The following is a 15,561-nucleotide window of genomic DNA, read 5'->3' on the forward strand; positions in this document are numbered from 1 at the left end:
GAAAATGAGCAGAGGATATAAATAAGAACTTAGAGAAGAGGGCACCTAATAACTGAGGAGAGACAGACCTATTTACTACCCAGAATTTCCATGGCTCTTTCAAGTAACCTAGCAATCCGCTAGATCCAATGAAAGGACTGCAAGTTCTCCCAGTGATAGAGCCTGAGGTATACAAACTCTGCAAGTTATCTGACTTCTAAGGTCAGGACGTTTCTCTCATTGATGAGACTATCCCTCCAATTTGAAAGCAAGACCTACTAAATCCCACTCTCTGCAGCTAATGCTCCAATTTGCCTTCTACAAGAGGCATAAGTTAAAACAAACCAGGCAAACATTATATGCATCTGGACCAACTTGTAGCTGGAAGATGCATTTGACCTCATTAAGGAGACAAAAGTTGGAACCGATTTCCACAGACACATTTGTAAAATATGGAGCTGGTCCATACAAATATCTCCCTGGACCACATAGAACACATATTAGCAAGCATCTGATTGACAATATTTGCCAGGCACTGAAATTTCCCCATTTAATAAAATTCATCAGTGGGATTCTATTTATGTCTGTCCCCACCTTAGGCCTCCAAGCATGGCATTTGGTTGTTCTTGTCACCATTATACATGGGAAGCAAATACCATTGAGTAATGGGATGACTTTCAAAGGTTATCTACACCAGCCTCTCCTGCAATGACTTCTGCTGCCAATGGGTGATTGAATTAAAAACAGTTGAGAATTGGCATACACTGTGAAGATTTTCTACCTGGATGAAGCTCCTAGGCCTCTGGCCATCAGACATAGGAACAAAGAAATGAAAGTCCATCTGATAAATCAGTATCCTTGTATCTCTATACAACATTATGAGGAGTTTTATATATTTTTATATATTTAACACAAGTATAACATATTTCTGCATTTTGCCCTTTTAACCTAGCACATCTTGGAGATCATTCCATTTTAGTCTATGAAGAGTCTCCCCTTTTCTTCTATTTTCTTTTCCTTTTAATGCTACACAATACCATATTTTTGTCTGAGTTGTAGGAAATTTAACGATTTTGTATCTCAGCATTCATTCTTCCTTCCCCTTTATTCATAGGCACCTTGACTCCCAGTGAAGAGATGGGGATTTGGATTGCATGGACTGAGGATGACTGGATGAAGATGCTAGAAGTGATTTTTGGGTCCCCTTGCTTCCAGGATAGTAGCATATCATCCCCTGTGAGATGTGTGAATCCATCTCTCTGGGATGACAGATATCACTATCATTTTCATGCTTTCACTACACATTCCCTTCCCCCTGCAGTCCTCATTTTTCTTCACACAGCTCATCATGGTAGGCAGAATGGTGCCTATCAGTTTTCTGCAGAGTGTATGGCTGCGAGGAAGGACAAGCACTCAAGGTGTTTCCCAAAGAACAATTAATACATGAACACATCTGACCTTGCGGTCTTGGGGAAAAGGTGGTCATCAATGATGTTTCTCATTTCCCATTACAAATATAACCAGCCTAAACACCTACCTATGAATGTCTCAGTAGGTGGCTTATAGTGATGTTGCAAAGAGTCCCTAAATACTGACCAAGACGTGGGGGACCATGTCAGATCCCATTCTCTTTCCTACACAATTCCTAGTGATTCCTAGACAAGCACACCTTCCTGAGAGCTGTTGCAGCCTTGTTAGCCCATTTGCCTTTGCCTTTCACCTTCATGTTTCATCAGCCACACAAATTACATCAGCCTTTCCTCATTAGAAGAATGATATACTTCTGCTAATGTCTTGGCAACTACTCCAAATAGCAGAGCTTACTGCAAAAGCCATGGCTACAATTTTCTCTACCCTCCTTAATGCAACTAAAAACATTACCTCCATCTTAAATAGCAGAAAAGCTATATGCCCACAGCAGGAGATAATCAATACTGGTTGAAAACATGATTTAATCTCAAAACAACACTTTTTGTCCCCTAGGACTTGTTTTGTCTGGAGTAGGCAGACTCTCTCTTGCCTTTCACTGAGATATAATATTGTTTGCTCTCTGGAGGGAGCTGTCTGATCCTTCATGATGACTCAAGAACAAGGGGTGAGGAGGTACAAGATGACAGTGTCCACACAGATTTCTTGCACTGTCAGCAGCATTCTTAGGTTAATAAAGAATATATGGGCTTTCATTTAAAGGATATTAAAAAAAATAACACTGAGCCATTCCTAATTTGATCCTAGTAGTTTTTTCTTGTTTCTCCAGCTTGGGCTTCATAGCCAAGTGGTTTAGATAAGCTTCACATATCCTTCTGAGAATTTTAATAATTTTGTTGCCTCCATGATTATAGAATATCATCTCCATGATTTTCAAGAGAAGCTAGAAGCTTCACTGGAAGTTCAATTAATTTCCTGATGGGAAAATTTTTGTTTAACCCATTCTTCTCCTAGGGACCAGTTGGTGAATAAGAAGATGCAGGGCCATTAGTTGGATAGATGGGTAGATGGATGGATGGATGGATGACCCAAGAAGCTTCCCACTCAGCTACCATAGTAATCAACTGGTTCAGTACAAGAGTCCACAAGGTCTCCTTCTAATACCAGCACTGGGAATCAAATTCCTATAGACTCGGGAAGTCAAGCTCTTCCTTTCACCAGTAAGGACACCTCCAAGAATGGAAAGGTCAAGATCTTATGATTCTCAACATTACATAATTAATCAGGTGCTTTCTGTCTCCTCCCAATTTCCCAGTAAACATGTGAAGAAGAAGGTTAATGGAATTTCTTGGAGCACAAGCTACAATGTGCTAGCTACATTATGCCCAGCTGTACTAGGCTAGTGGGCTAGTGAGGACTCAGGAGACTACATATAATCAACTTCTGCATAAGAACTCCAATAAACCTGCTTCATACTTGTATTACATTACCTGTTATGAGGCTATTCTATCAATACACAGAGAGAGAGATGCTCAAGTTTACCAGTAATCAGAAAAAAAGCAACAATGAGGAAATTGAAAGCAAACAATAGAAATTTGAAGCAACAATGAGAAAATTGAAAACTAGAACTGCCTGGCCAAGGATATGAGAAAAGATGAACACTCAGGTGCTTCGTGGGGAACGTGAAATTGCTACTCTCAAATTCACAGTATTCTTTGAATGTTAGTTGGCATATAGCTCACAATACAGGCATTCCTGTTCTTGGGATGTAACCCAAAGGAACGCTCACAATGGTCAAAAGAAATCGTGAATGAGGATGGTTTTTCACATCATTTTCGTCAGAGAGAGAGAATGAGGGAAACAAAGGAAGCTAAATTTGTGCCCACCTCTATGGGACTGGATGAACACTATGTGGTTCAGCATGATATTGAATGGATAAAATGAATACATTATATCTATAGGTAAAACACTGATAGATGTAAAGAATATAGAAATATGATGAATTAAAAAAGAAGAAAATCAAAATTATAGCACACCATTGTTCAATTAAAGATACTTATTTGAATAGGCACTTTGCAATAGAGGTGTGCCATTTTCAAATGTGAAAAGACACACAATTTCATTAATAGTCAGTGAAAAGCAAATAAGAACCCTACATGTGCAATAACACATTCCAAAAAAATGGCTAAAATGAGAAAAGACAGTATCAATTGTTACCAACAACATGGAAGAAGGGCAATTCTCCCATACTGTCCTGAGAGTGTGAATTGGTATAACACTTTCAGAGAAATGTTTGATAGTATCTAAGATGCTGAACATAATGTATACTCCACGACCAGTAATTGCTGTTCCAGATAGATGCCCAATATAATCACACACATGTGCTCACTAAAAGGCATGTACAAGAATGTTCCCAGCAGCATGAATCAGAAAAGCAAAAACCTAGAAGCTACCCAGATGTTCATCAAAAGTAGAATGCTATGCTAGACACTGTCAGTGCCCTGCCCTGCCCACATACCTGGGACCTTACTGTTGTAGTGCACAACAGACTGACTTCCAGTTACCAGCATCTGTAACTCATTGCCTGAAGCCTTTCTCAAGTGGCTTCCTTTCATTGTACCATGGGCATATCAGGAAGTAAGTGCCAGAGAATGAACGTCTCAGGGAGCAGCCTGGAACCAGTGACTATTGGGAGTCTATGTGTAAATACCTCAGTTTGTTGTTCTCCTGCTGGGTTAACTCTGGGAGATGAATTCTACATCAGCTTCCAGAGTTTTCCAGTGGGATTAAGGTCTAGTTAGTTGTAGGGATAGCTTGCTTGATGATAAGTCAGAACTGCTTCACTTCCTCCTTTTCCATCTAGAGTCTCCTGCTATCACTCCAGTCCTTATAATTATTGCTCTGAAATAAGCTACTTTTGCGAGGGTAGTGGTAGTTATAAGGACTATGGAGGTGATTGGTTGTTCTTAAGTGCCTTTGATTCACGGAAGGAAGGAACTAATACAACCAAATCAGCCAGCTATCAGCTCAGGGCACAGTGTGGGAATCAAAAGACTTTGACAGCAGTATGTAAAACACCCTCATCTCCTGTAGCCAGAGAGCAGGTTGTGCTAAAAATGAGGCCCCAGATCAAATTTTGAGAATAACAAAGTTTCCAAGTAAACTGAATTTATAATCCTGGCAAGTCTTCCATGCTACATTCAGGACTCTGACAAAGAAAGAGACCCAGGTTGGGAGCAGTTTGATGTGTTTGAGAACCCAGAACCTCCAAATTTCTCTGAACCTTCTGGACAGTATAAGCGACCTAATCCCCTTAGCTAGAAGGTAACCACTTCTCTTGCTTGTACACTGTGTAAATAATTCATCTGAGGTGATGCCAGATGCCTCTTACCCTTCTCAAAATCTGCCTTCACGTTGTCTCGTTGCTTTGGGGCCAATGGAAGGAGTCAAATGTCAGCATGACCTAAGTGGTTGTCCTCAACTTCCCCATTGCCACAAAGTCTGGCCCAAGAAATTATTATCTCTCAGCAGGGTTATTGCAAAAGCTTCCAAATTGGCTTCTTGCCATCACCCTCCTTCTCCACCATCTCTGCCTACTTAATATGCCAGCCCAAGTTATCAGCTTATGGCTCTGTTCTCAAAATACTTCAGAAGTGCCCTACTTGACTTGGGATAAAACTCAAAATGCTTACAATGGACTCTAATTCCCTGACTTCAGTCCTATTTCCATCCCCTTCCCTCAGACGACTCCATCCACAGTGGCTTTCTTGCTGTTCTTCAAACAAGCCAAGATCCCACCCCAGCCCTCTTATACCTGCTCTACCCTCTGCCCAAAATGCTGTTCCTTAGAATCTTCACATGATTTCCCTCTCTTATCTCTTTCAAGTGTTCTTTGAAAGGTCCCTTTTTTAGTGCAATCTTTTCTTACCACCTTACTAAAATTAATACCCCCTCTCTCCTGGGACACCCTATGCAACTTGCCTGCTTTATATTTTTCTCCATATCTCTTTCTACTAGCTGGTAAGCTCTATGTGCAAAAATGTGTTGATCTGTTTTATTCTCCTATGCATCCCTAGTACTTGACACACAGTAGGTGCACAATCCATAAGTGTTGAAAGAATTAGTACATAAAGCATGAAAGAAAGGAAGAAAGAAAAAAGAAAGATAATAACAAAAATGATAATAATAATGGCACCTATGTATTACTGAAGTCCTACCAGGTGCCATATAATAAAACCTGTAGATTAATCTCATACATAAATCTTACATCCATTTCACAGATGAGGAAACCAAGTCTGTGGTATATTCAGTGAGAAGTTTAAGATTATGCAGCAAGAGTAGGGTAATGAGCGTTTGGTGGGTCTGCCTGACTCACATCTCAGTGGTCATCTCAACATAAGCCTTCATCAACTACATTCTTTTTTAGCCATTTGATATTTTAATTGAGAAACATAGAGACATTGATAAGCAATATATAAATCAACCTGATTGCAATAATAGGCATTGGTTAAGAGCACAGGTTCTGGTTTTGGACTGGAGGGGCTCACATCCCAGCTTTAGCAAGTACTGGTTAAGTTGCGTTGGGCATTTTTGTCCATCTCTCTGTGGCTCAGCTCTCACATCCTTAAAAAGGGGATAACAATAATACCTCCCTTATCAGTTTTTTTATAAGAATGATGTGAACAGATAAATAACATTTAACATAATGATTTTATAAGCATGTGTTATGCTCACTTATATTACATAGCTTTTAAAAGTTTTACAGTGTTTTCACAATGTTTCCGTTTAATATTTATAGTAATTCCATGAGGTAGATAAGGAGAATATTTTATCCTTGTGTTATTCTTTGATTTGATGGTCATTTATCATCTAATGTTTGAGATGTCCTGGTGCAGGCTTCAGACTTACACGGATAAATAAAACATGCTTTTTGTCCTTAAGAACACCTAGCTAAGAAAGAAAATAAGTACAGCGTAAGACATGCATTAATAAAGGTAGTCCGAGGATACTGATAAAAACTGAAACTTCCAGAGCTTAAAAAACAAAACAAAACAAAAAAACCTCAAGATTGCCCAAATGATAAGCTTTCTTATTTTATATGCAATGTTTTCCTTTCAAACGCCAGGAGGAATGGTGGGTAAATCAATCTTTTAGGTGGAAAATACGGGTTCTAAGACTTTTTCTTGCTTCTAGGAAAATTCCCAACCTCTTGCATTGCAGTGAAGGACTGGTCTTACTCCTCCTTCTCTCACCTGGCCTCCGGGCTGGTGGACAAGATCCCACTATCCTGAAAGCATACATCATAATTCTTATTAAAGCACCAAAGTAGTGTAAGAGGATGCTGTGGCCATGCAGTCTTATCTGACTGGTTCACAGATTCGGGTAAAGTCAATGTTCCACCGAACTGGAGATCTGGAAGCCTGCATTTGACCTTGGGCAAATGATTTCGCCTTTCTGCACCTTGGTAAATGTTAGCTGTCACTATCACCTTTATGGATTCTAGAATGACTTCGATGGGAGCCAGATCACAAAAAAGAAAACCAAAACAAGGCCCTGCATGACTCAGGGAGTGAGTTCATTTCCATGTTGATTCTCCACCATCTTTTCCAACATGTCAAATTTGGTTTGCTTGTTAAGCTAAAGGAAGTAAGTAGCACACTGCTTTGTACAGAGCACAAATTCAAAAATATTTGCTCCACAAATGAACTGTTATCCAGACAAAAAAGCATATTAGTAACTCCGTGTTTAGAAAGACAGGTCTATACATCTTTAGCTCCTTTTAATCAGACAGAGTCTCATCTTTGAGACTCAATTCGTAACACCTGCAAGTCCTTTAGCGTGTTCCATTTCTTTGCAAGGCAGCTTTCCCTGCAGACAGACTGTGTTCTGCCACAGCTGCACCAATTAGTCTCCCTGCCTGAGAAGAGTGACAATAGTGATATTTTTCTGGATGAATGATAGACCTACTGGAGAGTCCACAAATCAAAATGTCAATTTTCTTTTCTCGTTCAGTTTCTTTTGTGTTGTATGTTTGTATGTAATTTCTTCTACAAAAATGCCTTTGGATAGAGAGAAAATATCTTTTATTTTCAAGTTTAACTAAATAATAAAGCAGATCTGTGACAGATTTGGACACGTTTTAGAATTACAGTTGTTGCCTACAAAGTGTGGCAATTGCATGAGTTCCTTGAAAAGAATGATTTAAAAGCACCAGTGGTTCCTAGAAAAAAAAAAAGGACGGCCTATAAAAGGGTGCAGCTAATGCACGCTGTAATAATGATATGAAGCAGAAAATATGGACTTCCAACTCAGGCCCAAAAGCCCAGTAGATTTCCAGTTCACAATATGTTTTGTTCTAATTATAACACCATTTCTTTACAGTTTTGTCCAAGCTTAAATATTTTATAGTATTTCAAATTTCTGGTCAACGTTAAAAGAAATACATGCTACACTCAAATGGACTATGTTGAAAACCAAAATTAAGGTCAGGATAATTACATCAATTCCTCTATTTTCTATTAACAATATCTCCAATGACTACTTCCGAAATAGTTTTTTTGTTTATACTTTTGTTCATTTGCATGTATTTGATTCAGCCATCAAGGAGGGTTTTAGATTGACATGCAAATTTTAAGGTGAAATAATGTTAAAAATACCGTACCCCAAAGAAATCTAAGAAAGTACATGACAAACAATGAAAGCACAACGAAGAAGGGAATTCAAAGCATGAATTTGCAGCTACAAATCGTGAGATCCAGATATGTTCCAGATAAAATGATTGCACTAAGCTTGAGGGTAGAGTGGCTTGATTTTATTTTATTTTTTTAATTTTTTTTTTAACGTTTATTTATTTTTGGGACAGACAGAGACAGAGCATGAACAGGGGAGGGGCAGAGAGAGAGGGTGACACAGAATCGGAAGCAGGCTCCAGGCTCTGAGCCATCAGCCCAGAGCCTGACGCGGGGCTCGAACTCACGAACCGCAAGATCATGACCTGGGCTGAAGTCGGACCCTTAACCGACTGAGCCACCCAGGCGCCCCAGAGTGGCTTGATTTTAGAACATGGTAATACTTTGGCTTTTAGTGGTCATCTAGCATTATGTCTTTTCCACATAAAAGTTTAAGAGTCCGAATTCCTAGGTTGAGTTCTCCCACAGCTGTGAGATGCATTTTTGTCTATGTATTTTTTTCTGAAAGTTTATCTTTCCACATAAATATTTGGAATTCCTACAATGTGTACTATGCTAGATGCTTCTAGAGGAGGAAAGAAAAAGAACAGAATGCTGTGCTTAATAAGTCTACCATGTAAAGGTGAGATAATACATATATCTCATTAATTTTAAATAAGAGAGCAGGGAACACACCGTAAGAGATAATATGCTCTAGCATTCCAGAAGAGGGAAATATATCACTAACAAATGGAGGAAATAGGCAAATTCTTGTAGAAGAGGAGATATCTGAACTGGGTCTTAAGTGACAGGAAATATTTGGTATAAAGGTAAAAATAGTAGGCATAAGGCATGGCATATGCAAAGGGAAGTTAGTAGCTCTATAGAAAGAGTGTTTTTTTTTTCTTTTTTCTTAAATTTTATGTGTTTATTTTGAGTGAGAGAGAGTGTGAGTGAGCTTGGGGTGCATGGACGTGGGGGAGGGGCAGAGAGAGAGGGAGAAAGAATCTGGAGCTTAACCATCTAAGCCACCCAGGCGCCGCTAGAAAGAGTATTCTGCAGGCTAATTTAACTGGAGTAGGAATAGATGGAAGCCAGTTTGTGGATGTAATGAGGACACATTTGTGGAAACCTGAAAATCATACTGGATCTATCTAGAAGTGTTGTGAATAGGTTGTAAAAAAGCTGTGTAAAGTGTAAAATGTCATGCAAATTTTATTATTATTGGCTTTTTAAAAAGATTTTTTAAAAATGTTTTTTTATTGAGGGATAGAGAGAGAGAGAGAGAGAGAGAGAGAGAGAGAGAGAGAATCCCAAGCAGGCTCCATGCTGTCGGTACAGAGACTGATGTGGGCCTCAATCTCACAAACCATGAGGTCATAACGCGAGCTGAGATCAAGAGTCAGACACTTAACCAATTGAGCCACCCAGGCACCCCTCGGGTCTTTTAACCATAGAAAACATATGGTATGTGGTGGTATGGATAATTTTAATCTATCAGGTAGAACAGTTGATAGTGAAAAATAAGTCATAATGTGAATGTGTCTTGGAAAAGATCAATATAATAGTGTTCATGAAATATGAGAGCCTTCAGAATCCCTGAGTCCTGGCAAGGAATGCTTTGATTATTTTTTAATTTTTCTTTTGAAGAAGAGGAAATGAAAGAAATAAAGAAATAAAATCCAAATATTTCAGATAATTAATTTTTTCTATGAAAAACAGCAATTATTTTAATGTGGTATTTGTGATAAACTATTTTTTATTGATTCGCACAGCATGAGCAAGCTTTTAAGAAGTATGATAAGCAACAAAGAATAACTGTATAACAAGCAATCACTTCTATTTTGCATACAGGATGAATAAAAGTAGCATTAATAAAGCACTACAGGGAATACATATCAGATGGTTTCAGCAATGTATTATTGATTTTATGTTTTAAACAATAAGCATTGAGAAATGCATTCCTCTGAGTGTAAGAATGAGAGATATTAACAAGTTTACATAATCTACTACTGGTAATCCTGTTGCAACCCATTGGAGATTGACTATATGAAAATGGAACATTTCCGAAAAATTCACTGTATAATTTAGCAGTTATCACTGAGTCACTTACAATTTCCAAGGAGCACAAATCTGTGCATGTGGCATTGTCTTGAAGGAAGGTATTTCATTCAGGCATTCTGTGCAGGACAATTTAATCAGCCTGGTGTTCAATATAGGACCAGAATATTTTAACCGCAGTTGACTTTATGGAAGAAACTCTAGATAAATAGTCCCTGTGTAAACTAAAGGCCTTATTTTACTTGTAACTTATATATCAATATTTTAAACAAATGTAAAGAATGTACCCATCCTATGGATTTAATTATGTAGCATTTACTGAGGGAAAAAATTAAGTGTTTTGATATTTAGATCTCAGTAAACACAATATAATATACTGGTAAAAAGCATAGATTCAAACACCAGATTGCCTTAGTTTGGAGCCCATTGCTGCTACCTGATAATTGTGTAATCTTAAATAAACTTTTCAACCTTCCTATGCCTTAATTTCATTATTCGAAACCCTAGAACTAGAGTTATTGAAAGAATTAAATGAAATGAATTGTTTAGAATACAGTGCCTAAGAGAAAGGGAGTGCTTAGTATTTGTTAGCAGTCGTTTTTATTGTACCATAGCTCTTATTATTATTACTACTACTTTTATTCTTTTTTTCCCTGGAGCATTGGTGAACATCTTGCATCAAATGTAATTAAAGAATCCTCTTTCTCTCTGAATTCTCTTCCTTCTTTGCCACATTCTGCACTATCCTTGGAGCTCCGGGAACCCAGGTACCGATCCATGTGTTTTTCTTGGGGAGCTCCATCATCTCTCTCTCTCTCCAATCCTTCATTTCGCTTTAGTAGGATAACAGTTTGTGTGTCATCAGCTTTATAAGTGAATGGGATTTAAGTAGCTAAAACTATGATTGCCACAAAGATTTTTTTTATATTTTATATTTAAAACACTGAAAGGTAATATGCAATTCTCTGTACAATAGGAGAAACTGAAGAGTGTCAAGTATAAGAATTCTTATTTTACCAGCCACATTATTAGAAAGAACAAGCAAACCTTATCTTTGGTGCATTAAAGGAAAGGTCACTGAGCAGCTTTTCATTTTCTTCATTGCATTTTCCTTTTGGTGCAAGTGTCAGTTCCAGGCAAGAGCCTATCATTTGTTCTTGCTTTGTTTTTTTTTTTTTTTTTTTCTCTTTCAAGATACTTAGGAATCTAAAAATATCATTTTTTTTCCCACTTGGTTATTTCTCAAAAAAGCCACCCTTCTACCCTTTTACCCTTCTACCTTTCTTTATATCCTGTGGACATATTTTTGCTATGTGACTTTTTAGTTGTAGTTGTTCATTTGGAAAAGGGTTAATATCAATTCTTGACCCTGTGAAATAGGGGTGAGATAAAAAGCTATGTGCTTTGATATGAGACACAGTAAAGTCAACTGAGGGAAGCCAAGGAAATCCAATCTGGGGTACTTGCAAACCTATCAGCTTGCAAACAGCTAATCACATTATAAATGATGTATATGTTTAAATTTCCACAGTAATTTGTTTATATGAAGAATTCTTATAAGTTGAACAGAATCTTTTTAAATCTTCAGTGAAATTCCATAATGTATAGATGAAACACACTTTGTACAAAAATCATATAGTTTAAAAAAATTAAACAAAATATTTTTAAAATAATATTTCTTAAAAAAAAGACCAAATCTGTATGAAGGAGATGACATTTTTAGTATCTATTGATGTTTATTAACTGTATCATGAAGTGAAAAACTGAGATGAAAATTATCAGCAACACCTTTCTGAGTTTAAGTTAAAATGACATTGCGAAAATGGTGTGGCCACAGTCCTAGAATTACAATTTAAGGCATTTTTTTAGTACATTCTAAAGATTTTTTAAATGTTTGTTCATCTCTCAGAGAGAAAGAGAGAGAGACAGAGCATGAGTGGGAAAGGGGCAGAGAGGGAGAAGGAGACATAGAATCTGAAGCAGGCTCCAGGCCTGAGCCTGACGTGGGACTCGAACCCAGAACTGTGAGATCATGACCTCAGCCGAAGTCGGAGGCTTAACCAACTGAGCCATTGAGGCACCCTTAGTATACTCTACTTATTTGGTCTTAAAAAAAAAAAAAAAAAAAAACCCACACCACTTTCACTTATTTATTTATGTTTAATTGTGGCAAGAACATGAGATCTACCCTCTTAATAAACTTTCGAGTACATAATACAGTATTGTTAACTGTAGGCACGATGTCGTACAGCAAATCTCTAGAACTTACGTTGCATAACTGAAACTTCATATGTGTAAAATACCAGCTCCTCAGTTGCCCCCAGCCCTGGGCAACCACCATTGCACTGTTTTGATGAGGTTGATTATTTTAGAAACCTTATAAGTAGAATCATATAGTATTTGTCCTTCTATGACTGGCCTATTTCACTTTGCATACAATCCTCTAGGCTCGTCCATATTGTGGCATATCACAGAATTGTCTTCTGTTTATCACTGAATAATACTCGCTTGTACATATATACCACATTTTGAGGTTCTTTTATTCATTGATGGACATTTATATTGTTTTTCTAGGTTGGTTGCTATGAATGATATTGCAGTAAACATTGAAATGTGGCTACCTCTTTGAGATCCTGATTTCAATTCTCTTGGATATATATCCAGAAGTGGAATTGCTGGATCATATGGAATTATTTTAAATTATTAAAACAGTACAATATTGGCATAAAAACAGACTGAAATATATGAAAAGATGCTCAGAATTACTAATCATTAGGAAAATGCCAAATCACAACCACAATCCGTTACCACCTCAGATCTGTTAGGATGCCTGTTATTTAAAAAATAAAATAAAATAAATAACAAGTGTTGGTGAGAATGTGAAGAAAGGGAACTTTTGTACACTGTTGGTGGGAATGTAAAATGGCGTAGCTGCTATGGAAAACAGTATGGAGTTTCCTCAAAAATGTAATAATAGAAATGTACTTGTTAATCTTGATAGCACCAAATATTAATTCTAAGTTCCCAGTGTTGCTCTGATATATTACTTATGCTTCTAAACTTAAATCTGCTGTTAATAACATTTATAGACATAAAAGCAAATACAGATATACATCCATTTCTAAAATATAGTAAGCTTGAAGCAAAAATTACTATAAATCTATAAATAATTTAAAATCAGCATTTTGGACAGATTGTTTTAGTGGAAACTCTTATAGCACTTCACTTTTAGTTAGGGAAGTTTGATTTTTTGTTGTTGTTTGCTTGTTTTAATAGAAAGAATGAGAAAGGTGTTGCAGAAGGAAATAAAGTAGCGTTTTAGAAAATATAGCAAGGTTATTGCTAATGTTAGAGCGTAGTATAAAAAAGCCTTAAGTGGTGAAATCAGAAGAAATGGATTTTAAAAAGTTAAGCCGGTGGCGGGCAGTATAGTGTATGAAAACACTATTCAGCCTTTGGTCTATTATTTTAGTTTTACAGGGGGAAAAAAAAAAGAGTGGGTGGAAAATCAACTTCCTACTTGGTTTGCCAACACAGGCAGCAGGAGAATTGGAGCAGTACCTCCTTCCACCAGGTGGGGGGCGGAAGATTAGCTCCCCGTTTGTTCCAGCCAACACCACTGGTCAGTCAGAGAGACCAGTGGTGTTGGCTGGAACAAAGGGGGAGCTAATCTTCTGTTTGGGTGAAGGGGGTGTAGGGTGGAAGACCAACGAATTTGGTGTGGAAGTGTTGGAAGATCAACACTTTGAATGTAAATTTCTACTGGTCATTCAGATGAGTGTCCATCTCCATGAAAAAAGTACATGTTCAGCCCCACGGCAACCATGAAGGAAAGGGTTCTGTTGGTATTTGGCTATAGTACGGTGGGTATTTCCAAAAGTGGTTTTCTGTTCTGTTAGGTCTCTTCAGGAAACAATCTTTGCTTGTAGGTTTTTTGCTTGTTTGTTTTTGTCCTTGCCTGTTGGAGGTTCTGGGTTGGAATCCTCTCCAGCACTCTGGAGACGATCAGGAAACCCAAGGGACCCACCGCCGTGTTACTCCTCAAGTTCCACGGTCCCTAGACAATCCACATTCTTGTTTCTGCCTTTCAGAGTCTTATACTTGCTTGTTGTGGTACATCCAGGGGATTTTAATTGCAGTGGGTATAACCCTGGAGAAAAGGGGCCACTCCACTGGGGTTATAGTGGAACTGCACATTGTTCTTTTTTGTTATATTCATCTTAGTGCAGGAATTTTTTCTATTCTTCTCACAAGCTCTTTTAGAAATGCACATTTTTAAACTGCTTTTCCATTTGTGTTGTAATGTCTTCTGAATACGTACCTAAGAATCATGGATAATGGACAAAGCACTACCTATAGCGAAAGATCCTTACTCTCTTTTCTTCTGTAGGGGGCAGTATTACAGATTACACTGTAATGATTCAGAGAGAATAAGGGACATGGCCAGTATCATGTACATTTAAAGTGACTGATCCTTAATTTTTAACCAGGCCTCTGAAATTCGGAAACAGTTTTGTTTTTGTTTTTCTTTTGTTTTCCTCCACTGTATAGTCTTCCTTGAATGAAATCACTTTTCATTTCATTGCTAATCTACCACGAGTTCTTCACATAAGCATCTGTTTCAGCCATACTTTTATGTCTAGTGCTTAGCACCTACTAAGCATTTAATAGAGTTTGTTTGCTAAATAAGTGCTAACTGGAGCCCCTTTAAAATTGTTTTTAAAAAAGGAAGCAAAAGCTCTTAAAGACATTGAAGAGTACACTGAAAAATAGAAATCAAGAGGAGATAATTGTTTGTAAAGGATCTTTTTTTTTTCATATGAAAAAGAAGGAAAACTTAGAGGCTCTTACACAGAAAAGAAAAAGATTTGAAATAAATGTAAAGTAAGGGCAACTTAACCTGAGACTAGAACATGAAGGGAATTATTAAATCTTCTTTCAGCTTTATCTGCAGAGTCATCAGTTAAATATGCCAGATGAAGAGTTTGTGATGGAGAGCGCTTGCTGGATCAAACCCAAGAATGAAAGGTAAGCTGACAATTTATGACAAATGTTTATCATGTGTTTTTCAACTTAAAGGAAAAGGAAAAAAAAAACACACCTAAATATGTACAGATTGCCAAAAGGTTTGTTTTCCACATAAACAGATATATAAGAGAAAAAGAAGTGTTTGATATCCATGGAAGTTTTTTTTTTTTTAACTTTTGTTTAATGAGTAGAATATAAGTACACTTGAAACTCTCAAAACTTCTGTTAGCAGCTGAGGAAGAAACAGCGTAGCCTTAATTTTCTTTGACTTTCCCACAAACAATGTAGAAAACAAAATACTAAAACATTCTTCAAGTGCAGCTTCATCTAAAAACTACTTCCTAAAAGAGATGGGGGTGGGAATGATGATATAAACATGAGTTCTTAAAAGAATAAT

The 15,561-nt window shown here is 37.4% G+C and overlaps 1 protein-coding gene across 2 annotated transcripts in view; it reads left to right on the top strand.

The window, feature by feature from the left end:
* The window catches only part of CSNKA2IP (casein kinase 2 subunit alpha' interacting protein), a 334,276-nt gene that overhangs the window by 299,260 nt on the left and 19,455 nt on the right, over positions 1 to 15,561 (top strand). For both annotated transcript variants that reach the window (XM_049628029.1, XM_049628030.1), the window contains exon 4: positions 15,079 to 15,164. In XM_049628029.1, coding sequence (XP_049483986.1) covers positions 15,079 to 15,164 — 86 coding nt within the window. The remainder of the gene's footprint in view (positions 1 to 15,078; positions 15,165 to 15,561) is intronic.

The sequence above is a fragment of the Panthera uncia genome, chromosome C2 (genome assembly GCF_023721935.1).
Source record: "Panthera uncia isolate 11264 chromosome C2, Puncia_PCG_1.0, whole genome shotgun sequence".
Lineage (NCBI taxonomy): Eukaryota > Metazoa > Chordata > Mammalia > Carnivora > Felidae > Panthera > Panthera uncia.